General features: G+C 50.8%; 2 protein-coding genes across 2 annotated transcripts in view; one reads left to right on the plus strand and one right to left on the minus strand.

Moving 5' to 3' along the window:
* The first annotated feature begins 697 nt into the window (after window positions 1-697).
* On the plus strand, window positions 698-3,924 carry LOC107308607 (olfactory receptor 52K2-like). The gene has a single exon (XM_015852611.2). It carries the CDS (start codon window positions 1,213-1,215, stop codon window positions 2,176-2,178), a length of 966 nt encoding a protein of 321 aa, XP_015708097.1. The 5' UTR covers window positions 698-1,212; the 3' UTR covers window positions 2,179-3,924.
* A 5,784-nt stretch (window positions 3,925-9,708) lies between these two features.
* RRM1 (ribonucleotide reductase catalytic subunit M1) overlaps window positions 9,709-26,101 on the minus strand; it is a 21,399-nt gene continuing 5,006 nt past the window's right edge. Inside the window, exons 3-19 of the mRNA XM_015852569.2 lie at window positions 25,315-25,492; window positions 24,805-24,905; window positions 24,165-24,224; window positions 21,706-21,745; window positions 20,737-20,899; window positions 19,860-20,001; window positions 19,196-19,279; window positions 18,437-18,598; window positions 17,874-17,953; window positions 17,186-17,387; window positions 16,174-16,323; window positions 15,046-15,267; window positions 14,072-14,148; window positions 13,647-13,782; window positions 12,672-12,767; window positions 11,656-11,844; window positions 9,709-10,922 (exon numbers count right to left, since the gene is read on the minus strand). Coding sequence (XP_015708055.1) covers window positions 10,740-10,922; window positions 11,656-11,844; window positions 12,672-12,767; window positions 13,647-13,782; window positions 14,072-14,148; window positions 15,046-15,267; window positions 16,174-16,323; window positions 17,186-17,387; window positions 17,874-17,953; window positions 18,437-18,598; window positions 19,196-19,279; window positions 19,860-20,001; window positions 20,737-20,899; window positions 21,706-21,745; window positions 24,165-24,224; window positions 24,805-24,905; window positions 25,315-25,492 — 2,265 coding nt within the window. The 3' untranslated portion in view covers window positions 9,709-10,739. The remainder of the gene's footprint in view (window positions 10,923-11,655; window positions 11,845-12,671; window positions 12,768-13,646; window positions 13,783-14,071; window positions 14,149-15,045; window positions 15,268-16,173; window positions 16,324-17,185; window positions 17,388-17,873; window positions 17,954-18,436; window positions 18,599-19,195; window positions 19,280-19,859; window positions 20,002-20,736; window positions 20,900-21,705; window positions 21,746-24,164; window positions 24,225-24,804; window positions 24,906-25,314; window positions 25,493-26,101) is intronic.

The following is a 26,101-nucleotide window of genomic DNA, read 5'->3' on the forward strand; positions in this document are numbered from 1 at the left end:
TGTACACCGCACGTGTGTCCCCATCCTGCCCCAATCTGGCTCACGCAGGCACTGCCCCAAGGAGACATCAGACAGTGCTGTTATCTGCATAGAGCCCAGCCTGACGTCAGCGCCCGCGCGCTGCCCGAGCGGCCAACAGGAGATAGGGCCAAAAGAGAATTACAGAACTGGAATCGAGTTAAGCCTAATTCAATTAACGGCAATCAGCGGGAAATAGCTCTTGTCAAACAAACCTGATTTGGTTTTCTGATGAGATGGGAAGCTTGGTTAACCTGTGTGTGTGTGTGTGTGTGTGTGTGTAGGGTCCAGCTGGGATGGCACTGAGCTGAGAGGCAGCAGGGGAATGAGGGCAGAACGGGACGAGCGAGGGGCATCAAATGAAGCTGCCAGCCCCAGCACCAGCACAGGTGGTGATTCTGCAGGTGCTGCAGTGCCTGGCTCTGGGCTGGGAGCTGCTCTGTGCTGCTCTCATTGGGTTCCATATGAACAGTAGAAACTGTGTTTTGGATGGCGAGGGGAAAGGCAAAGTCACGCAGAGCAGACCTAGAGATGGACAGACCTGAGAGCAGCGGGCAGCACCTCAGGGACCCCAAAGGCAGTGCAATGTTGGATGCACAGGGGGGAAATAGAGGTTATATTTAAAAGAAATAAATAAATGGCCATCTTGTAGCTGTGTGGATAGCAATCCTCCCATGCTGTGATTCAGTTCCCTGGGTCCATCCCTGCAGACACCTGAGGGCAGGGCATGGGGCTGTGAGCACCGATGGAGCTGTGGGTGTCTGTGCACTGCAGGGGGTGGAACATGGTGGCCTTCAGGGGTCCCTTCCAACTCAACCCATTCTATGAACTTACTATGATGGGAAGTGCCCCTGTGGCCAAAGGCAGGACAGGGGGCTCCAGCTGGAGGGAGCAGATAGGTGAGGGAAGAGTGTGGTGATAACGATGGGGATAGGAGCACCTGGGGCACATGGCACCGGCTGCTGCTCCAGACGTTGTTCCTCTGGCAGTTCCTCTCTCAGCTCATGGACACTGCAGGAAGCACTGACCACAACGTTGGTTTAAAACCTGCCTGTGGGTAACAGGTTCTGAAGGGTTTTCCCCACACGGGGTGATGCTGAGCATATGAGTGGTCATTTCTGACCAAAGAAATGGCAGCAAAAGCCCAAATTTTCTGTCTCTGTGTTGCAGGGAACTAAAGCCAGGAGCTGTGCCATGTCAGTCCCCAGCCAACCCAACACCACTTCTTTGCCTTTCCTCCTGACGGGAATCCCTGGCTTGGAAGATGTCCACATGTGGATTTCCATCCCGTTCTGCTTTATGTACATCATGGCCCTGCTGGGGAATGGCACGATCCTGCTTGCTGTGAGGCTGGACAAAGCTCTCCACGAGCCCATGTACTATTTCATTTCCATGCTGGCTGTCATTGACCTCATCTTCACAACTGCTGTCGTTCCCAAGATGCTGGGTGTATTCTGGCTGGGCTCCAGAGAGATTGCTTTTCAAGCTTGCTTCACCCAGATGTTTTTCATCCACACCTTCACTGCCGTGGAGTCGGGGGTGCTGCTGGCGATGTCCTTCGATCGATACGTGGCCATCTGCAACCCCCTGAGGTACGTCAGCATCCTGACCAGCGCACGGACCACGCGGATAGGGCTGCTCTCTCTGGCCCGGGGAGCTGCCGTCATGACGCCTTTAATGTGCCTCCTCACCAGCTTACCCTACTGCAGAGACAGGGTCATCCCGCACTCCTACTGCGAGCACATGGCCGTGGTGGAGCTGGCGTGTGCCGACCCATCTCTCAGCCATCTCTACAGCATCGTGGTGGCAACGCTGCTGGTGGGGATGGACTCGGTGTTCATCAGCTTCTCCTATGGGATGATCCTCAGGTCGGTGCTGAGGCTGCCATCCCGCGCAGCACGTTTCAAGTCCCTCAGCACCTGTGGGTCCCACGTGTCCGTCATCCTCCTGTTCTACATGGGCGGGCTCCTCTCCATGTACCTGCAGATGTTCTCTTTCAGTTTGGTACCCTACGCCCAAGTCCTGGTGGCTGATCTCTATCTGACACTCCCTCCCATGCTCAACCCGCTCATTTATGGCATGAAGGTGAAGCAGATCCGGGATGGGATTTTCCGGCTGCTGGAGCGGTTGCCAGGACTCAGGTTCTCAGATGCTCACTGAGGTGGTGCAGATGCTGAACCAGCAAGGCATGCCCAGCAAACTGCTGCCCCTGCCTTGTGCTCCGTATGTCAGTGTGTGCAATGAACTGACCCCAGCACTGCCCATCTTTCGGCAGTGACTGCGAAGGGAACCTGGGCCAGGAGACAGGAATGGGATATACAGGAATATTTCATTTCAGGAAATAGCACTGCTTGCTAATTCTGCAAAGAATTTGCCTGTGGGTTAAACCTGCTTTGGAAAGAGGACAGGCTAGGTAAGAAACGAGGAAAAGAAAACAGCTCCTGTAAAACATAGTGCTTCCATCCATCTCTGCTCGCTGCAGTGCCTGCCCCTGGTTCCTCTGGACTCACCCAGCTCTGCAGAGCCCTGGCCACGCTCTGATAGCAGCAAACAGACCTGAGCCTTGCGGACCAGAGGAGCGCTGTGCTGGGCTGGACTGCTCCTCCCTGGGGGTTCTGCACCGCTCCTGGTTGAGCTGCACGAGGTTCCTGCTGCCCATCTCTGTGCTGCAAGGGGGAACCAGGCAGAGAACCATGGAATCATTAAGGCTGGAAAAGCTGCCCAAGTCCCACCCTAACCCATCCCCCTGGCCATGCCCCATTACTCCCAGCTCCCCCAGCCCCAGGGCTGAAGACTCCCAAGGACTGAGCCCCTTCCTTATTCACAGTCTGCAGGATGAGCTCAGTCACTGCCAGCAGCAATTGATAGACACATCATGGCACCAATTACCCTCGTGACACCTCCAACTATTAATTACACGTCACACATTCATTTGTCATTTCTCCTTTGCGTGCAACATCCAAAGCCAACAACAGCTTAACCCCGTGGCTGCTGGACCTGGTTGGATCCCCATTGGGTTCTGCTGCTCACAGTCCGCCCCTGAACCAGCCCTGTGCTCTGCTGTCCCTTTGAATCAGTGTGTTTTAACCCCAGCCAAGTCAGCACTTCCCAGCAGCACATCTCACATCACACGCAGCCCTGGGTAGGAGGTGAAGCACTTTGGAGGTGCTGTCCAGGCTAGGGCTGCAGGGTTTGGACACCAAAAAGATTTTCTCCTTTCACCTCTGCATTTTCAGCCCCTGGCCCTGGGGATACAGGAAGGTGCCTTTAATCTTCACAGACTTCTGAGAAGTTTGGGCTCAGCTGTTGTTTGTCACACACCACAGCCGGGTGCCAGGGGACACACAGCCCCAAAACACACAGAGGGACAAACTGCTGCAGGGAATGGAGGCATCCCAGAGCCACCAATGTGCCCTGCAGAGCTGGGCTTAAGGAGGAGGGGTGAGGATGGGGGCTGGCAGCACAGAGCGGGACCTGCAGGCCGGGGCTCCCATCGCAGTGCAGTGGGGATGTGGGCTCCCCCCACATGCAACCACCAACTCTCAGCTCCCCCCAATAAAGCAATGCAGGATCCCCAGCACAACGGCAGCGCCGCTAATTGGCCCCACCAGCAGCAGCCACCAGTAATCAGCCCTCCTGTGACCCGTGCTGTAATTACCATCCAGCTCGTTAGCGCTAATTGGGCCTCTCCCAGAGAAAGAAACCTAGCGGAAAAAATATATATAAATAAACAAAGTTTAGTTGTGTTTAATTTTGACTTGTTCAAAAGCTCGGAACGAAAACAATTAAGCCCCAAAGCACAACAATGGATGCTGGTGTCCCCAGGGCGAGGGGACAGCACAGGGCTGATGATGGCACGCAGGCAGATCCTGCCTGGTCCCTCAGCAGGCTGTGCTCATCTCACATCATCACAGCGCTCTGATGCTCCATAGCAAAACCATGTTCCTGTCTGACAGTGGGGTCAGAACACGCTTCCCCCCAGGGGAGCTCTCACTGTGGGGCTGTGGGGACACAGAGGGGGTGGCATGGGGGCAGCCCCAAAGGCTCGTGCTGGACATGCACCAATTCATGGCTCTTCCAGACAGCAAACAGCCAGCTCTTATCCTTCTGTATCCCCAGCACTGCTGTGCTGAGCATCCCCAAACTCCCAGACCCGCTGGCTCCCGACCCTCCTGGCCGGACGGCAGCGCTGCTATCAACCTGCATTGTAACAGCCCTGCACTGCCATCAGCCTGCATTGTAACAGCCCTGCACTGCCATCAGCCTGCATTATAACAGCCCTGCACTGCCATCAGCCTGCATTATAACAGCCCTGCACTGCCATCAGCCTGCATTATAACAGCCCTGCACTGCTATCAGCCTGCATTGTAACAGCCCTGCACTGCCATCAGCCTGCATTATAACAGCCCTGCACCGCCATCTGCCTGCAGTGCCATTGCCCTGCAGTGTCCCCTGCCTTGCAGTGCCATTGCCTTGCACTGCCATCTGCCTGCAGAGCCGCAGCCCTGCACGGCCACCTCCGCATCGCTCCATCCTTCCAGCTCTGCCTCCTCCCATCGCTGTGACGGGGAGCTGACACTCCGGATCGGTGGCGTTGCAGGGAGATCGCAGCGCAGAAAGCAGCACCGCAAGGAGGTGCCACTGCGGGAGGATGGCAGTGATGAGGTTGTGCTGCAGGGAGATGATGGCAGTGATGAAGTTGTGCTGCAGGGAGATGATGGCAGTGATGAGGTTGCGCTGCAGGGAGGCAGCAATACAGGTGATGTGTAGGAAAGCTGCAGGGGGTGGCAGTACAATGGGACCCCCCTCTGTGTGGGTGCTGCCCTATGGGGCCATGAGACTGCAGCACCCAGAGCTGGAAGCAAAGCAAAGAGGAGCTGTCAGGGCTGGGGTTGGTGGCTTCAGAGAGCAACGGGAGGCGTTTGTTCATCTTAAATCCTCAGAGGAGAATTAATGAGCGCCTGCCTGGCACTGAGCAGCAGCAGGAAAAGGAGCACTGATGGCTTCTTCCAGCCATGCAGCTCTGGGGCTGTGTGTAGGAAGGGTCGGGCTCAGGCCTCTCTCCTCCTTCCCTCCTGACTGTGCAATGGAGGAAGGGGGTGCTTACAAACCCCTGCCCAACCAGGATCTGTTTTTTGCCCAGGCTGTTCTCAGATGTGACTCATCCAATAAATGACAGCTGGCACATAGACTGGAGATGGGGTATAACCCACCGAGGGTTGATCCTAATGACTCCTGGCCATGGGAATGGGCCCAGCCCAGCAGCCACAAGGCAACTCAGGAGGAGCCTGGGCCTGCCAAGGAGCAAGGAGCAGAGCGGTGGCATCAGGCAGCACCAGTGAGGGGCACACGGGTGGGTGCTGAGGCTCAGGAGCAGCCAGGTTTGCTGTGCACATTAAGGGCCTCATCTCACCCTGCAGGGGCTGATTAGATCAGCCAACAGCCCACGGCTGGGAGGCATCAGCAGGACGGAGGGACATCCAGACCTCCTCCTGACAGCCAGATTGTCAGTGACAGCCTTATTTGTACCAGGGCAGGAGCTGCAGCCCTTGCTGTGAACAGCCTTGAGGTGTCCTAATTAATAAGGCTGCCTGGAGCATCCCCAGTGACTCACGGGCTCTGAGTCCTGTGCTGCTCCATCCATCCCTCGCAGAGCAGGGCTGTCACCACGGCCTCCGCAGCGCTGTCAGGAACCCCAAAGAGACCCTCGTGGGGCCCAGCCCACACGTGGCCATGGGGGAACACGTAATCCTGCAGGAAACACGGCTGCTTTCCCTTCCAAAACCCTACATGTGATGCTGTGAAACCCAGCTGTATTTTTAGCCTCCAGCACCGTGCTGGAAGAGTCCTCAGATAACTCCTTCCCTGCCCCTGGGGCACAGCAGGGCTCTGGGTACAGCTGCACACAGAGATCCCAAGCTCAGGATGGGCTTTGATTGTTGGCCATTGCCAAAGCACAGCAGGGAGCACAGCAGCAGCCCCATGCTGCAGACAGCCCACCCGGAACACTACAGACAGCCCACCTGGAACACTGCAGACAGCCCACCTGTAATACTGCAGACAGCTCACCTGTAATACTGCAGACAGCCCACCTGTAATACTGCAGACAGCCCACCTGTAATACTGCAGACAGCCCACCTGTAATACTGCAGACAGCCCACCTGGAACACCCAAGGCCTTGTCAAGTTCACTGTCAGTCTGTTCCGAGCCAGCAGCCACGAGCAAGTGCAGAGGAGCCCTGTGTGAAGATGTAACAGCTCTGTGCAGATAGCAGCCACTCGTCACCATGGAAATGGAGCCCTGAACGCATCCTAGCAAAGGAGGAGAGCAGGCTTTGATGGCGTGAAGTTAATTGTAAAGGCAGGTCAAAGGAAAGGAAAGCATTAAGAGGAGACTGTACGTACCCAAACACACAACTCCCAGCTGCTCTGGACCAGCTGAACACTGTCGAGCTCTGTGATTTCCTCTCCGTGCTCAAACCGCCCCTACAAGCATCCAACAGCCACACAGATAGAGAGGAAGGATTCAGGCTGCCCAAACAGCCTCCCTGCACAGGAGGGAACAGCACACAGCCTGTGCCCAGCAGGGCAGAGCAGCACAGAGGCTGGGAGCTGTGGCTGTTGGGTGCTGCATCTCACAGTTTTCCCTATCCCAGCCCTCAGCATTAATAGCCCAAGTCAGACGGAGATAACCTGCATTTACAATGGCAGTGCCTGCCAAAACCTGCAGTGAACAAAGGACAAAACACACAGAGCTGCTTGTCCCAAGCTCTACTTATTCACCAAAGGCACCTGCGCTGGTATAGCACACAGCTACCGAGTGTGCTTCAGAGCCACAAGCAGATACTTCTGCTCCAACACAGAGCAACCTGAGATCTCTGCTCCTTTCCTGGGTCAGACCTGGATCTGCGTTTAGAAGTGGGCTCAGGGGCTGCAATACTCACCCATGGCCAAGATGCTGCAGGCATCATGCAAAGCTCAGTGGGCTGCTCCAAGCCTTCCTATTCGAGTGGGTGGAAAGCAGCAGTGGGATCTGGGCAGAGGCACACACAGCTTTCTGGCTGCGGCTTCAAAGGCTTTGGGTTCTTGCTGTGTGTTGTTTTTCCTTTTGAAAGAAATGTTTTGGTCACAGAATCCACTCAAAGAATCACACAGGCTGGATAAAGACCATCAAGATCATACGTGAATCACTCAGGTCTTGATAACCACAACCAACCAAGGGGAGGTGGGAAGGAGCGGGACCACACAGCAGAGATCTCGAGCAGGGAAAACATTGTCCTCAGGCATGAGGAAAACACTGCTGGGGTGAAGAAGGGAATAAGCAGTGGGGTGGACAAGCAGTCAGAGGCTTAAATAACCCAGGCAGGTCCAGCTCGGGCTTTGGAAGATGAATGCTGGGCAGAGATGTAGGCACTGGTCTGTGTTTTCCATCTGATATTTCTCAACAGCATCAACAAGAAGTTCATTGGGCACTTTCTTTAGCAAGAATGCAATACATTCCAAAACACCTATTTTAAAATAGGAACACCAGACAAGGAGAGCCCTGAGGGGGAACCGCGAGCTCCGTGCTTTCCCACTGCATTGCAGCTGCAGTCGAGAATCACGGTTACACTTGGCTGCCTTAAATGAAGACACATCAGCTCAAACACACGTAGAGGCAATGAAGAAAGGCTGGGAGGTGAGAGCTGCAGCAGCTCAGTGTGGCTGAGCCCCAGCACGAGGGCCGCACTCACCCCAGGGCTGCAGCAGAATTCAGATCAGTCTCATTGGGAAGTGGAAGTGAAGCACTGAACACAGACCTGGTGATCCTCAGCTCTGCACGATGCAGCTGCGGGCTCAGCACCAGGTTTGGGCACTAATAGAAATGGAGAGAACCCAGATGAAATCAATAAGAAAATAGATACAATCGAGATTGATAAGAAAATAATGGTGCACAGAATGAATGGATGAGACTGGGTTGGCTTCTCAGAGCAAGGAGGGAGCTGGAAGGTGTAACAACCCCCTGCTGGTGGGGGGCAAGGAGGGATCTGTGTCTCTCCATGACTGCCAAGGGAAGGTTGCAGAGCTGAGCTTGCAGCACCAATAACTCAGCTGGGAATCTGGGGAAGCTCTGAGTGACAGCAATGAAACATCCCTACCCCTGAAGCAGCTCCCTTCAGTCTTTGCACTGGACGTTATCCAGATGGGTTTGGATGCCTCCAGGAAGGAGACCCCCACCTCTCAGGGCAGCAGTGCTGGAGCTGTGATGGAACCCCCTGGGCTGCAGTCTGTGCTGGTGCCCCTTGTCCTGGCCCCATTCCCCCACCCTTCAGACACAGGGCTCACTGCTGGCTCATGGTCACCTATTGTCCACCAGGACCCCCAGGTCCTTCTCCACAGAGCTCCTCTCCATCAGCTCAGCCCTGACCTGTACTGATGCTGCAGTTGCTCTTTCCCATGTGCAGGACCCCACTCTTGTCCTTGTTGAGCCTCACTGGGTTCCTCTCAGCCCAACTCTCAGCCTCTGACAAAGAAGTAAACCTGGACATTGTTTCTGGCAGAAAACAAAACATATATAAGCATGCTGGGAATAAATCCTTCTCCTTCAGGCTCCAGGCTGCCTGCTGGACACTGCATCACCCAGCAGTGAAAGCAGGAAGGACAGGAGCCCAAATAAGTGATTGCAGAGGATGGAACTTCCCAGACCCATCAAGTTGTGCACCACAAAACCTCCTCAAGGTCCCTAAACACCACGAGTGCCAACAGAGCACCTTGTGGAAGAATGGTATGGGGTTAGGTGGGATCAGCACTTCAGGTTCCCTCAAGATGAACATCATTTAACTGTAAAGTAAACCTGGGGAAATGAAACCCTCTCAGCAGGGTTCTGGTCCTGGGTTCTGCAAGGGCTCTGTTTCCTAGAGCTCATCAAGTGGGGAGATGCTGAAGAGGGAAGGAGCTTCCTAAAGTGCTGTTTCAATTCAACTGCAGCTGAGTTAACAGAAACCTGTGTCAAAAAAAGAACTGCGTAAAACTAGCCCTGCTGAAGCAGTGACAGATTGCTTTCCTGGCTACTGACAGCAGGTGGGAGATGAAGCTCTCTTCCCCCAGGAAATCAGGTCAGGCGTAAGTAAGTGCTGACTTCAACAGCTCTCACTTTTGGAAGCACCTCGGAGAAGTGGCAGCAAAAGCAAACTCCAAGAACAGGGGAAACGTAGACTGCAGGGCCAACTGGGAGCTACTCCTGTTTCCATGTGGACTCATCAGTGCTGTGCTGTCCAGCTACAGGCCACCCCAAACCTTTCCTTGCAGTGCTCAGGAAGCAAAGGCTGAGGCATTTCCCAACATATTTTCACTGGTGCCTCATAAATGGGAGCGGAAGAAACGGAACAAGTGCTGGAGAAACAAGACACAAAGGTCCAAGCCTTTCCTCTGGCACAGCCACAGCTTTGCTCCATGAACTCAGCCCACCTCCCCTGCATGTTACTGAAACATGGACGTGGTATTACACAGCCTTACTGTCAGCCCAAACATTATGAAGGACAGACACCACACTGAGCTCAGCAGGGTACCCAAATACAGGGGTACCCAAACACAACAGCAGCCCTTAGACACGGAACTGTGTGCAGTAGGTGCAGGGCTCACCAAAAAAGGCTCCTGTCTGCAGCTGCAACAGTACAAGTTTAATCACAGTACCCTTCCCAAGATGCCGCCCTTCATTCCTTTGACATACCACATTTTATTGAGTTTTGTGGATTCGAGAGTTAGTTGTATGGTACAATCATTCAATAAATATTTAAGAACTGGGTGATGAGGCCCCATGGCATTAAAGCAGGGAATTAAGTACATAGAGAAGTAAAAAATAGGTTTCTAAAACTTCAAGTAACCAGCTGGGGTTGGGTGAATGAATGCAGCGCTTCAGAAAAGATGGCGTGTGCACTTTCAAGGCTCTCTGCTCAAGGACAGCAAGAATTCTATTACCAGCAAACTGATAGAAACTCAAGTGGGTTTTCAATGCAGAATGGAATGCACTGCAGCAATTCTGCCATTTCCTGTTCAGGGCTGAAATACAGAACTGAGTGCAGTGCCCTCCATGCAGGCTGAGCAGCAATGGAAGCCTCCAAGCTGCAAGGTACCCAGCACCGTTCTGCATCCTGACAGAGGGAAGAGTTGGAGACAGGGATAATTGGTGGGAGAAGGGCCTCACAGCTTGATGTGCACACATCTTTTCAAGCTTATCTTTAACTACTGCTTTGCCAAGGCAGGCTGCATATCAGGCACACCACACACCCAGCCTACGGTTCTTTCCCTGGTGTTCTATCACAGCATTGGAGAACACAGGTCAGCCAGGTTCAATGCTGTCTCTGGACACAGAATATGAGTCTTTAGTCAGTGAAAAGAAGTGTCTCCAGTCCCAAGGACAGACCTGTAAGTGGCGTCAGCACTTTCCCTATCTGTTCAGGAAAAGCCCTTCCTATAGGGTTCAACCCAAGACCAGGCAAGAGCACTTAGGTTTCCAGGAAGCCCAGCTACAAAAGCAATATACAAACTTCTTATGCACTCTACCCATACATGTGCGCCAACCCCTAATTCTCAGATGGGGAAGCTACCATACTCTGCAGCCATCACCCTCCTGCCACAGGTCCAGCAAGCTCCTCCGCCCTGAAGTTACACTAAATGCACCTATCTATCTCAGATGGGATCCACGGGGTGGAGCAGCTCTGCTGGCGCTGCAGGGCCGGCCCGTTAGGAGCCGCACATCATGCACTCATCGCGGTTCTCCAGGGAGCACACCATGGCTGCTTTATTCCTCTCCTTCTCTTCCTCAGAGGCCTTCTCCCGCTCTCTGAGCTTCTCTTTGTTCAAGGTGAACTGGATGGGGTTAGCAGCTGGCTTTGTCCTTAGGTAATACATGCCAGTCTTCAGACCCTGCAAAGGAAAAGCACAAATCAATACCTGAAGGGAACCTACACCCAGGAGGGAAGTAAACTCTTCGAAAGGGCTGACAATAGTAGGACAGGGGGAAATAGTTATAAGTTAAAAGAGGGAAGATTTAGGTTGGATGTTAGGGGGAAGTTCTTCACTAGGAGAGTGGTGAGGCCCTGGAACAGGCTGCCCAGAGAGGTTGTGGATGCCCCGTCCTTGGAGGTGTTCAAGGCCAGGTTGGACGGGGCCCTGGGCAACCTGATCTATGGGGTCTCTATGGGGATCTATGGGGATCTATGGGGTCTCTATGGGGATCTATGGGGTCTCCTGGGCAACCTGATCTAGTAAATGTGTATGTTTGGTGGCCCTGCTAGGCAGGGGGGTTGGAACTACATGATCCTTGAGGTCCCTTCCAACCTGGGTCATTCTGTGATTCTGTGAAATCCAGGAGCTGGAACGGGCTGGCAAATGATACAGCCAAAAGGAGCTGCTGAATCTGCCCTCCTGCAGGCCACAGCACTGCAACTGGTCATAGTGATGTCTCATGGGCACAACTAATGGGAGCAATGCCACAGAATCTGCAGCTTTATTGCTCAAGAGAGACATTCCACTGGTAACACTGGATTCTTGGGAGGTCATTTCCCCTTCTAAGAGTCAGCGAGGCCAATTTTCCCATGAAAGTACCCATTTGCTCTCTTGTTCTGAACAAACCTCCCAGCCATCCCCCCCCTCATACCTGCTTCCACCCATAGAAGTGCATGCTGGTGAGTTTGCCGTAGTTGGGTTCTGCAATGTGGATGTTGAGAGATTGGCTCTGGTCGATGAAAGCTCCTCTGTCTGCTGCCATCTTGAGGACAGTTTTCTGGGAGATCTCCCACACCGTCTTATAGAGCTGCTTCAAGTCAGCGGGGATCTCAGATATATTCTGAAAGGAAGAGTTTTTCAACGCAGGATAAGCCGTGACTGCTCAAACGTTCATATTCATGCCTACAAACCCTTCACAAACCACTGATGTCACCACAGTATTATTCTTGCAGCTGCAGCTCCCTCACTGAACCCAAACATTGGGGATCTGAAAGCACTTGAGCACAAAGAAACCTCGCTTGCTCTCAGAAGGTGCCCTATGGTGGAGAATTTAAGAGGAAAAAAGCTGTTTTCAAATAGGATGTTCATGTTTCGTCCTAAATAGTCGTGAGGCTCTTCAAGCACTTCAGCACTCCCACTCATGTCCAACTGCATGAGTAGGATGCACCTTTTTTTAGCGTGTGACTCCAAACACAGCAGCACTTCAATCCCCAGAGCACAAATAATCCATCCCATGCAGACTCTCCTACACACACCTTCCAGATCTGGATGCCATGGACTCAGCTCCTGTCTCAAGCCCACTCACTGCTACAAAATTACCCCTCCCCAGTCTCTGTGATAAAGGGGAACCCAAATAGTTGTGGAATCTGCATAAAGCAAAGCAGCTCAGCTCTCCATTTGTTCAAGTAATAATTAGCTGCATATTTCCATTGGAATTCTCTGTTCCGTGGGCAAGCTCCAGCAGGAACAAATTACAGCTCAGGCACATTCCCTCAACTTTCTGAAGGAAATGTTCCAGACCGAGGCTTCTCCTCCCAGGCTGGTTGAGTCATTCATGCACAGCAGACCTTAAAATCACTGCATAGCAAACCTGCTCCCAGCTGTCCCACCAGCATTCCTCTGGAGGGAGTCCCAGCCATCTCCCCCCCCTCTCATTTCCCTGCATACCTGGATGGAGCCATTGTGGGCAATGATTTGGTTCTTCATCTCCTCATTCCACAGACCCCTCTCCGTCAGATCTTTCAACAAATGTGGGTTCACAACCTGTGAGCAGCAAAGGCCAAGGAATGAGAGCACTGTATACTCTAAGCTACGTGCCCTGACTTACAGCACAGATGCACCTCCTAGAGGAGGTTTTCCACATAGAGGAGAAAAACCCACACCAACATGCAGAGAGATTTTCCAACACCTACACAAGACCTTGTGCAGCACTGCCAAACTTTCATTCTCCAGTTAACACTAAGCAAACTTCTGCTTGCTGGGACTGTTGGGGTATCTCTCCAGAAGCCCTGCACCTGACCCATGCAGCAGAGGCTGTCAAGGTCTAATTAAGTGGATTATTTTTTCCAGGCACACTGGTCACAGGTTCTCCTCAGCATTTTTGGCTTTTGACATAAATATCCAACTGAACTGAGTACCATACAAAGGCCTGGGTTGCAAAGGCCCACAGTGCGCATCCAGCTCCAACCCCCTGCTGTGTGCAGGGTCACCAACCAGCAGCCCAGGCTGCCCAGAGCCACATCCAGCCTGGCCTTGAATGCCTGCAGGGATGGGGCATCCACAGCCTCCTTGGGCAACCTGTTCCAGTGCGTCACCACCCTCTGGGGGAAAAACTTCCTCCTAAGATCCAACCTGAACCTCCCCTGTCTCACTTTAAAACCATTCCCCCCCCCTTGTCCTATCACTGCCCACCCTCACAACCACCCCCCCCCCCGTTTATATGCTCCCTTCAAGTACCGGATGCCCACAATGAGGTCTCCCCGCAGCCTTCTCTTCTCCAAGCTAAACAAGCCCAGTTCCCTCAACCTTTCTTCACAGGAGCACAGTCAATCAGTAGGCTCCATTTTGTCTTTTCCAATGATGAAAGTTATTGAAACTACAACTACAGAAAAGCTCTTTGGCAAAGCTGCCTCAAGTGCTTACCTGGAACTCTCCTGAAAGGACTCTGCGTGTGTAGATGTTACTGGTGTAGGGCTCAATGGATTCGTTGTTGCCCAGGATCTGAGCAGTGGAAGCAGTTGGCATGGGGGAAAGGAGAAGGCTGTTTCTGACGCCATACCTGGCAATGAAAGCCATGAGTTAAAAAGCTTCAACCAAGGGAGAAAGGAGAGGAAAGACCCAGGAACAAATCAGAGATTCTCAGCTCACACATGCAGAAATCTCAGCTAGAACAGAGCCCATGGGGTGGGCACACCCTGCGTGTAGCCATCCACAAAGAAAACCTATGAGGGGAAGGAAATTACAGGGAAATATATAGAGCCAATTGAGTTCTTGCAGTCAGCCTTTTGTCTTCAGTCATAACATACCCGATGCAGTTTGCATTTAAATCTAACCATGCAGTTACTCACTTTGCAATCTTCTCCTTTAAAGCCTTCCAGTCCCACAGATCGGACGGGGTGACATTCCACATGTCATACTGGAGAATCTGCAGGACACAAATTGTTTTCTCTGTACTTCATTAAACATGCTGTAAATCGACCTGCTGTTCTTATTAACTGTCTCTAAGGTTCAGTCTCAGCCAAGCTCCTGTATCATAATCTTCTAATGGCATGGAAGGGCCCCCAGCAGAGGCTGAAGCTTTTCTCTTTTGTCTTCCTCTTCACCCTGATTTACCTTATGCATTTCTTAATGCACTTTAATAGTCAAATGATGGAAGAAATATAGCACACTTTGCACTGATGTATCCCTGTACTCGGCACTGGTGAGGCCTCACCTCAAGTGCTGTGTGCAATCTGGGGCACCTCATACAGAAAGGACATGGAGGTGCTGGAGCAGGTCCAGAGAAGGACCCGGAGAATATGGCCTACGAGGAGAGACTGAAGGAACTGGGGCTGCTTAGTCTGGGCAAGAGGAGGCTGAGGGGAGACCTGATTGCTCTCTTCCAATACCTGAAAGGTGATTGCAGCAGAGTGGGGTTGGTCTCTTCTCACTGCTGACAGGTGACAGGACGAGGGGAAATGCCCTCAAGGTGCACCAGGGTAAGTTTAGGTTGAACTTCAGGAGAAACTTCTTTACAGGAAGGGCTGTTAAGCACTGGAATGGGCTGCCCAGGGAGGTGGTTGAGTCACCATCCCTGTTGTGTTTAAAAACAATCTGGATGTGGTGCTCGGGACCATGATTTAGCAGAGGGCTGTTAGTTAGGGTAGGATGGTTGGGCTGCTGTTGGACTGGATGATCTGGTCTTTTCCAACCTGAGCAATTCTGTGATTCTAGGATTACAAAGTTTCAGTCACACCTTTCCTTCTGTATCGAAGCCCACAGCCAACCACCAACCTGTATTTCAAAGCCTTGGCCCTGACACAGGACACATCCTGGCACTTACCCCTTTGCTGACAGGAGAACCCTCATACGTTTCGTAAGGCCCTTGCTCCTTCGCCAGCTCACAGCTCGCTTCCAGAGCACCATAATAAATGGTCTCAAAGATCTGCTGGTTCAGGCGCTGCGCCTCAGGACTTTCAAAGGGGAACCTCATCAGGATGAAGGCATCAGCCAGGCCCTGCACACCAATGCCGATGGGACGGTGGCGTCTATTGGAGCGCTCTGCCTGCAGGGGATTCAAGCAGAGGGAATCATTCCTTGAGCTACGTGGAAACAAAGTAAGTTGGACAGAACCTCTGGAGGGAACCCTGACCTCCTCCGATCGCTGCCCTCATTTTTATTGGCAGCCCATTCTGCTGCAGTGACCCAACTTCGAGTTCCACCCAGCTCCCCACTGCTCAGTGTTTGGTAAGGCAGGAATTGGAGGGTCCAGATTAAGTTTGTTTGAAGTGATCACTAATTCTGTTTGTTCAATCTGACACAATAAAGGTGTGATTAGAAATGAACCCTCTTTGAAAAACAAATCCACAAAGATAATTGAATTCAAGTACTCTAATTGTACTTGTGATCTTCCTCAGGTTTGGCCTCCAACTTGGAATATTTGCTTATTCCCTTCCCCAACACCCAGCCCTGCTGCTTGCCTTTCTGTGTCCTTGTAGCACATATAACTCTGCACCCCCTCCCCCTCCAAGAACTCCCAACCCTCTGTCTTCCCCTCCACAGAACTATCCACACACTCTTCCAAACATGTATGAAACCTGCAGCTCAAGGCTGAGTTCCAGGCTCATCCCCTCTGTTCTGCAGCTCACTTCATGCCTCGTGGTGCTCGTTGCTTTATGGAAGTCCACACACACGTATACAATCCCAAACTGCAGATCCAACTCAAGGCGAAGCTTTTACTACAGGTGCTTCACTAAGGAAGCAGTCTGGAGGCTGAAGATGCCACGAACAAGAGGTCACAGCTGCAAACAGGCAGCTATGGGAGCCCCCAGCTCTGTGCCACCACAGCTCTACATAATCCCTCACTGATTCCATCTACCCAAGACCAAACTGGGACTGCAGAGAGCAGCAGGGCCTCTGTCACAGCTCCTGGGTTGCTGTCAGCTCCATAGCAGTGCAGCACAGCACTCACCTCTGGCACAGGGTAGTAGTTGATGTCAATGATTTTGTTGAGGTTTCGAACGATCACCTTAGTGACTTCAGCTAATTTCTTGAAATCATACGTGTGCTCTGAAGTGACGTACATGTTGAGGGCTATGGAGGCCAAATTACAAACTGCCACCTGTGGAGAGGAAAACATTGAAAACAACGTGTCAGCCAACACCCCATGCAAAAGACACACTGCCTCAATTCCAGAGCATGCTCTCTATCCAAACAAAGCAGCAAGCAAGTTAAAAGGCTGCAAAGACACAGTTCTCACTTGTATGCTTTTTACAGGCTGGAAAAGGATAATAAAAATTCACAAAGACTTAGTTGATATCATTACCTCCACAAAAATCCTAGCCTGTAAGCTTTCCTTCCAGAAACTAAGCCCAACTGCTTCTAATTAGAATCAGTAGATGATCTCCATGAGATCCAGAGTATATCAGAGCACCGTCCTTGTTCTTTTTTAACAACCACTTCATTTCCAACCCCAGGATAATTGGAACAGCTCGGCTCAGCTCAGGCAGCAGCAGCTGATGCTTTCAGTTTTAACAGCCTCAAGAGCTTAACTGCACTAGAGACATCCCATGTTGCATTAGCACTAACTCATCTCTGCATCCTTTCTGTACTTCTGTTAACAATGCTGCAGTCCAAGCACAGCAACTCCACAGAGCACCTAAATGAGACAGAGAACTCGGAGGTGATTACTACTGAAATCCAGGTCTGGAGGTAAGACATGCTCACACCACACCTGCCTGCATGGCACAAAGCTCATTTCTCTCTCAAGCTGACAGAGGTTCGATTTGATGGGTACTTTGTTTTTATACCAACTCCTCAGCAGGAGTTGGAAAGGAGGGGAAACCTCCCCTCCACTCCAACACACACACAGATCCAATGGAAGAGCACACTCAAGTCAAAACGTCCCCATGATTTCCCCTTAGTTACCTGCTCCCTTCCCCAGCCAAAAGTTGGTTATATTCTAAAATACGCTCTCCACTTACCTCATCTTTGCTGGTATACTCCACTATTTCTGTGCAGAGGTTGCTGCATTTGATGGTCCCCAAGTTCTGCTGATTGCTCTTCCTGTTGCAAGAGTCTTTGTACAGCATGTAAGGTGTGCCAGTCTCTGTCTGCGATTCAATGATTGCGTACCAGAGCTGCTGGGCCTTCACCACTCTGCGGACACGACCTTGCTTCTCATAGCTGCAAAGGGCACACGGTGCTTGGTGACTCCCAGACTCTCCAGAGACAGCACAGGAATCAATTCTGTGATTCTATGATCAATCTATTCATTGGGTTCCCAAGAAGACACAACCCCACTCCATTTCAAACTAGCCAGCAGAGCCTGAACAGCACTGAGACTGTTCTGGATCAAGGAAATAGGAAGCTTTCCCTAAAGCACCCTACACAACTTGCTCAAAACAGAGCCACCTACTGCTTTTAGTAGGAGCCATTTCAGAACTTCACTCTAAAATATCCTTTCATACATACCCTACACTGAGCAGCTCACACTTGGAAGGAGCAGTAACTGGATATCTCCATCTGTGCCATTGCTATCACTGTGATAACTGAATCAAGCAGCCTCCTCTAAGCCAGAGTGACAGCCCTGTGCTTTGGCTCCCAGATACCACACAAGGGCAGCTCTGCAATCAGATGGCCATTGTATAAAAGCCCGCTCACTTTCCTTACCTCTCATATAGTTTCTCAAATTCCTCTCCCCAGACCTCATCTAGGCCAGGACACTCATTTGGGCACATTAAGGACCAGTCCTGTAAGAAGGAAAAAGTACTTAAAATCTGTAGATGACTCATTAATTAACAGCATTCAACTTCATCAGCAGATCCTGCCATAAACAGAAACATGACAGCTCACATTTCCCACCCTGAAAAAGCAGGAGCCAGCTTTTCTAGCAAGCACAGGGAAGGAGTTTACTGGAGTAGTCTGATCTATTTAAAAATCAATTGTATGAACCCTTACAACAAACTTTTAATCCTGAATCAAGGAATAACAAGCAGTTGTATGAGGATCTAATTACTGAGAAGATTTTGATGTTATATGAAAACCACAGAGTAAAAATGAGGCATGTAAGTATGTAAGTGATTAAGCCCTGAAGCAGAGTATCCCATTGGAGCTCTCCACTTGCACAACCTAGTGCTCAGCTGGGGTACAGCAACTTCCTCAGCAAGAGCTCTGCTGCCAGGACAGCTCTGCACCACTTTGTGAACCTACTCTGAACTCAACAAGCTCCACACCTGGTTGGTTTCAACTCTCTTCATGAAGAGATCAGGAATCCAGAGGGCAAAGAAAAGGTCTCTGGCACGCTGCTCTTCTTTCCCGGTGTTCTTCTTTAAGTCAAGAAACTCAAAGATGTCCAGGTGCCACGGCTCCAGGTAGATGGCAAAAGCCCCGGGTCTCTGATACAGACAACAGTCAAGATCAGAACAAACCATCCTGAAAATGAAGCCTCCCACACTGCTGCCACGTGCACACAATACCTTAAAGAAACTAAAGTCAGACCGATAGCCTCATCAAGGCAATTTCAATGCACCGCTTTGTATTACTGTTGCTCTCATTGGAGCCAGGCCATGCTACCAGTTTCAGGTTCTTAATGAAAATAATTTCCTCTGTGTCAACAGAGGAGCTTGATAATTCCTAGATTTACCCACTGAGCCATCCCTCCATTGGCTTCTGGACTACCTGAATGCAAAGGATGCAGAACAAGAAACTTTCTGCAGCCTTACAGCTTGATTCAATCCAAGCAGTGATCGATAACCACTACAAGAGATAACCTTAAGTGCACGTATCACACAGCAGACATATACCAGAAGATAAACCTGCATGATAGAACGCACAGAGAACACCAGACTATCAACAAGGAGGGGAAGAAGTCCTTTTACTAATAACACATCAACTACCACCGCATCACTGATGTCACCATTTCACCTTCACAGGTGCACCCTCCCCCTGGTGTGGATCCCCTCTTTCCCCCCAGCTTAATGGAAGGCCATTACCTTGTTACCACCTTGATCCACATAGCGAGCAGTGTTGTTGTACACCCTCAGCATAGGAACAAGTCCATTGGAATTCCCATTTGTCTGTAGAAGCACAGGAAAAACACTGTTAGCAAATAAGCAACTTTCAGCCATCAGCAGAACTCCTGTCTTGAAAGCTGGAAAACCATCACTGCAGTCAGAGCTTTGGTGGCACCACCAGCCACCCCTGGACCCTCCACACTTTCCTTTTTCAAACTAAAGAAATCCAGCATTAACTAATTGACTCAGCGTGAGGCGACCTGGAGTATTGCAGAGGTTACACAGACAGTGACCAAAAGAAATAACCCACATTTGTCCACTGGATGCCTTTAGTACTTGAACTATAGATGGGGAAAGGGCCAATGCATTGGCTTCCAGGCATATTCCTAGGCTGCTAACACTCAAATAAGTTGGAATTGTCTGTTCAGGCAGCAGAATGAGATCTGCTTGTTGCATGGACTTCCCTAAGGAAACCCAAGCACTAAGGAAAACCAACCTTTCTGTCCTAGAGCATATTGAAAGGAAGGACGATGGAGCTGGATGAGCTGCCGTGCTCAATAGAAGCAGTGCTGGTTTGGCAGCTGGAGTACAGGCATTTCCCCACAGCAGGTTACTCTGCTGCATTCACCATCTGCACACTCACCCCAGCAATATAGCTGCCTGTGGCGCGGATGCAGCTCACAGCCAGCCCAATCCCACCAGCAGACTTGGAGATCAGGGCACACTGCTTCAGGGTGTCATAGATTCCCTCAATGCTGTCATCCTTCATGCACAGCAGGAAACAACTAATGAGAACAAAACAGCTTTAGTATAGAAGTGTTAAAGTAAAACCAACAAAAATCTGTAAGTATTTCATTAGGGTCACAGAAAAATGATGGCAGACACTGTAACCTTAACATGCTATGCAAAGAACTTTTCTCAAGCCTTCATAACAGAATCCCAGAAACACAGCTCCTCAATTCAGAAGCTGTGACAGCCTCCAGAACTTGGTCTTCCTCCAGTTACGCACTAAGAAAGCTTGAAATCAATGGTTTGGTTTGGAAGGGACCTCCAGGATCATGAAGCTCCAACCTCCCACCACAGGCAGGGCCACCAACCTCCACATTGATACCAGCCCAGGCTGCCCAGGGCCCCATCCAAGCTGGCCTTGAACACCTCCAGGGATGGACAGGGCATCCACAGCCTCTCTGGGCAGCTGTTCCAGCACCTCACCACTCTCTGTAAACAACTTCCCCCTGACATCCAACCTCAATCTGCCCTCCTTCAACTCCAAACCATTTCCCCCTTGTCCAAGAGCGATCCCCTCCTGTCTGTAGGCTCCCTTCAGGTCCTGGCAGGCTGCAATGAGGTCACCCCGCAGCCTTCTCTTCTCCAGGCTGAACAAGCCCAGCTCCCTCAGCCTGTCTTTGTATGGGAGGTGCTGCAGCCCTCTGAGCATCTTTGTGGCCTCCTCTGCACCCTCTCCAACAGCTCCATGTCTTTCTTGTATCGAGGGCCCCAGACATGGAAGCCAAAGGTACCTGGAGAGCTGCGGCCGGTTGGTGCCTGCGTTGAACAGCGTGGGTGAGGCGTGGGTAAACCACCTTTCAGACAGAAGATTGTAAGTCTCAATTGCAGCATCGATGTCGTTTTTGTGGATTCCCACTGCCACCCTCATCAGCATGTGTTGAGGACGCTCAGCAACTGGACACAAAGCAGCAAAAGGGAGAAAAGAACGCCACAGTTACATTACAATTAGTACAGGCTAAGGGAACAAGCTGTGATGTGCAATGGAACACTGAAGAGCTGTATTTTTCACAGACCCACAGAATAGCTCAGATTGGAAGGAGCCTCAGCAGGGCTATGGCTCAGGAGTCAGCTCAGAGGATCAGAGCAGTATGCTCAGCCTTGGAGAACTCCAGGGCTGAGACCACACAGCTCCTCTCCACAACCTGTTCTACTGCTCTCATGAGCAATCCAATATCCAAAGCCAGCATCTAATTGCTCTCTATATTCATTGTATTACAATTAACATCTCCATCTCTGGTGTCCTGGGATTAGCAGGCTAAGGGCCTGCAGTGACTGGCAGTGATAAGCACAGCAGCCCTTTCAAGTTACACTCATTTAAAAGCGCATAAGCATTATGGAAGAGGTTCATCCTACATAACCAGAGCTTTCAAAGCCCTGGGGTCTATCTAACAGGTGAAGCTGTCCAGGCCACAGTGCCATTCTTTGGAACACCCCTGTATAATTGGGACAGTGCTGCTCTTCAGCGATCAGCTGTTTTGCTTGCAAGCACAGCACAGCCACCAGAAGGAAGGCAGATCCCTAGCCAAGAAGAGATGCTGCATGTGCTCAGAGTACATCACCTGGTTGAAGTCAGCACTCGGTGCTTTTACTGTGTTTCTGTATGTAAAGCCATCAGATAGCCTGCCTATCTCCCCACCCCCCACTCTGTGCCATGGCTTTGATCTGAAATTATGCCCTGAGCTGATGCTGCTGGTTCTTACCTTTTGAGTTGATTTTCAACAAGTAGGAGCGCTCTAAAGTCTAAGAAGGAAGAACATAGTGGTCATTCACATTTTCAGCTTAAAAAACATCCCATTAATACAGAGAGCTCCAACCCCAAGCATCGTCATGCTCTTCATCCCAGGTTTCAAGAGGCACCAGCCTTGTGCTGCACTGCTCCTTTCATTAATGGCACAGCACGTTGGGTGGCCAATGACTGCAAAAGAAACCCACATGGAGATTCCAGCCCTGAGGACTCTGCTTTGGATGCTGGGAGTGGCAGGGGAGCACAGAGCAGCAAAGTTCATCATTGCCTTTTAACACACAGTGAATTCAGATAGATAACATGAGAGTGTTTGTCCTCCATATTGTCATCTCTCAGCACTGTTAATTACACTGTGTTAATGCTTTCTGGACAGCCTGTATCACAATCTGCTGTGCAGGGTGCTGAACACACAAGCCAACAAATATGGTAATCTTACACTCTGAGCAGATGGCTATTGGAATTGTGGCTAATGAATTACAGCAGTAATTACAGGAGGGAAGGTCAGAAACTCTGTGTCTGTGTCCATACAGAAACACACAAACACCCCTTGAAGGTCCCTTCCTTCCACCTGTGGCCATTCAGCAGCTGCTCTGATCCACACACCCCAACAGTTTCCTCACTGCAGCCCACTCCCCCCACACTGAGTGCACATCACATGCGATGGTGGAAGAAGCTCCCAGACACAAATGGACACAAAGATCACCAGTTCTGGAGACCCACAGTGGTCAATGAGCCACCAGAAGCACTAAATGCTATGGAAAGACACAGAATTCTTGGAACAAGACCAGAGGAGGCCACTAAGATGCTCAGAGGGCTGGAGTAGCTCTGCTATGAGGAAAGGTTAAGGGAACCTTTTGACCATGAGCCAGCAGTGTGCCCTTGTAGCCAAAAAAGCCAATGGCATACTGGGGTGTATTAAAAAGAGCGTGTCCAGCAGGTCGAAGGAGGTGATCCTCCCCCTCTACTCTGCCCTGGTGAGGCATCATCTGGAATAGTGTCCAGTTCTGGGCTCCCCAGTACAAAAAAGACAGGGATCTCTTGGGAAGAGTCCAGCGGAGGGCCACTAAGATGGTTGAAGGGCCTGGAGCATCTCCCCTATGGGAGAGACTAGGGAACTGGGTCTGTTTAGCCTTGAGAAAAGAAGGCTGAGAGGGGACTTGATCCAGTTTATAAATACCTTAAGGTGTGGGGGCCATAGTGTGAGTCTCGGTCCTTTTCCAGTAGTGTGTAGGGACAGGACTAGGGGTTGGGATGAAAGTACAGCATAGGAAGTTTCTGCACGAATGTGGTGGAAGAACTTCTTTACAGTGAGGGTGACGGAGCACTGGAACAGGCTGCCCAGGGAGGTGGGTGCGTCTCCTTCTCTGGAGATATTTAAGACCCACTGGACGCCTTCCTGTGTGACCATGGTTGTAGGGAGCCTGCTTGGCAGGGGGTTGGACTTGATGATCTCTAGAGGTCCCTTCAACCCCTACAACTCTGTGATTCTGTGAACTGGGCTGGTTTAGTTTGGAGAAGAGAAGGCTGCGGGGAGACCTCATTGTGGGCATCCAGTACTTGAAGGGAGTGAATAAACAGGAGGGGGCAGTGATAGGACAAGGGGGAATGGTTTGAAAGTGAGACAGGGGAGGTTGAGGTTGGATCTGAGGAGGGAGTTTTTCACGCAGAGGGTGGTGACTGCACTCGCGAACAGGTTGCCCAAGGAGGCTGTGGATGCCCCATCCTGAGGATTCAAGGCCAGGCTGGATGTGGCTCTGGGCAGCCTGGGCTGCTGGTTGGTGACCCTGCACACAGCAGGGGGTTGGAGCTGGGTGAGCACTGTGGGCCTTTGCAACCCAGGCCATTCTGTGATTCCATGATTCTATAATGAAAAGCCAAGTGCTCCCCATCTAACCCTGCAGAGCCCACTGCATCACACCCCAAAGCCATTCAGCACAGAACAGCAAGCAGGGAGGGCAGCAGAAGCAGATGGCAGGGGCACAGCACACAGGTCTGGCTGTGGGGGAGATGTTCCAGCAGCATGGAAGGAGACAACGCGTAGGTTGGCACACTGAGAACCGTTACACAAAACAATGGCAAAAAGCAAAAATCCCCTTTGCTGGGTTATTAGGAATTAGATGATTTCCCTGAGGAACAGCATGAGCTGGGAAGCTTCCAGCCACATTCAGCACTGTTTGCTGCAGAATGTGATACAGCCCATGGGTACACTGCAAAGCCAAGAAGAAAGCACGTGAGTCATGAAGTTGGGCAACTCCTTGGTGCAGGTGCTCCTTGTTTTCACCAACCTCCTGATGCCCTTCTTGCTCAAACCTAATGATTCTGTAAGGATTCCCATCCCTCCCAGGTGACTCAGCTCCAGAAAAGCACCAACACAGCAGGCTTGGTTATCTCGAGTAAAGTGAGTAATGCTCTTACCTTAAAGCCAAAATAGTTGTAGGAGAAGTCTCTGTCGTAGATAATCGCAGAATTCAGGCGCTGAGGGGAAATAACAGATTAAAATTGACCTTCTGCTTTTGGTGGCCTCGTGTTCAGGTATAACAATGCTGTCATTGTTTGAGATTTCCAGCCCCAAAAATCCAATGGAACAGAAACTACATCAGAGGGAAGGAAGGAGGGAGCAACAGGCAGGTTCAAACAAACACACAGTGTTCACAATTCCTCTCAAGTACAGCGCACAGTTGTTGGCTACACCAAGAAATACAAGATATCATCAAAACAGGAATGCAACTTCCCCATAAAAACACGAGGCTGGAACAGCTTGAAATGAGACACCGAGGCTCACCTCTCCCTCCTCGGTGCATGAACACGTTGCTCCATCACAAAGTACTTTCTCCCAATTGAAGTAACTGTGCTGTCATGACCCTCCAGGACAACAGCACTACATGAAGGGAAGTCCCACACCCTCTTTTAAAACCTCCAGAGCAATTATCATCTGGACTCGTTTCTATATTGTCTTTGGCCCCAAACAAATGGCTTACTTAAAAATAAAGGAAAGAAATCATCTGAACTGGTTCACCCTATTTCCAAAACTTGGGGCTGGGGAGGTGTTACTTACATCTTTGTTGGCCAGAACTATGTCGAGTGTTTCCTTGGAGATCATTGGTGAGTGCTTCCCGTTGTGAGGGTTTACGTAGTTGTAAAGATCGTCCATTACATCTACAATAGAAACATATTTAATAAGAAATGCATCTGCAGAGCTATCTGAACATACATCTGTCATTTGTTCTCAAGGCGTTAGCAGACAGCAGAACCCATCCTCAGAAGTAAACCCTTCCAGATCCGCACACACAACTTCTCTTCCACCTGGTCAGTGTTAGCACTAAGCTGGCAACCTCAGCACTTGCCTTGCCTAGAATGCGTAATGTGGAACAAATGGGAAGGACAGTGGATGCATCCCAGTTTCTATCACTTGCATTCCTCACTCATCTGCTTTCACCTCCATGGCATTTTTAGTTACCCTGAGTGCTCTAACTTCTGTTGAAGAAACGTTTGCATATTTATACCCTCTAAAACCTCTCCTCCCTTTGTGACTAATTGCTATCTCAATGCCCCCAGGCACACTTACCGCTGAATACTTTCTTAGTTTCTTTGTGCAGGTTGGACACCGCAATCCTCGCTGCCAGGATCGCATAGTCAGGGTGTTTGGTGGTCAGGGTTGCAGCTGTCTCAGCAGCCAGGGTATCCAGCTCCACGGTTGTGACTCCACTGTACAGCCCCTGGATCACTTTCATGGTGATCTGGGCCTGGAAAAGGAAAACAGTGCAGATCAGCTACCTGATAAAACATCCCTTCTTTCAGGGTATGAGACGTTCTCCACTCTAAGCAATAGCTTTTACACCCCTTAATTAGAAAAGCAAATCAAAACCTGTGAAACACTGGCTCCTAAAACTTTAAACCAAGAGACAGAGGGGCAGGAGAGAGAGCAAAGAGAGCAGAAACCATTAACCCAGAGCAGAACCACACAGAATCAGAATGACCCAGGTTGGAAGGGACCACAAGGATCATGTAGTTCCAACCCCCCTGCCTGGCAGGGCCACCAAACATACACATTTACTAGATCAGGTTGCCCAGGAGACCCCATAGATCCCCATAGACCCCATAGATCCCCATAGAGACCCCATAGATCATGTTGCCCATGGCCCCGTCCAACCTGGTCTTGAACACCTCCAAGGACGGGGCATCCACAGCTCCCCTGTGCAGCCTGTTCCAGGCGCTAACCACTCTCCTAGTGAAGAAACTTCCCCCTAACATCCAACCTAATCTTCCCTCTTTTAACTTAAAACACATTTCCCCTAGTCCTGCTATTGTCGCCCCTTTTGAAGAGTTAATTCCCTCCTGGGTGTAAGTTCCCC

The sequence above is a fragment of the Coturnix japonica genome, chromosome 1, assembly GCF_001577835.2.
Source record: "Coturnix japonica isolate 7356 chromosome 1, Coturnix japonica 2.1, whole genome shotgun sequence".
Classification (NCBI taxonomy): Eukaryota; Metazoa; Chordata; class Aves; order Galliformes; family Phasianidae; genus Coturnix; species Coturnix japonica.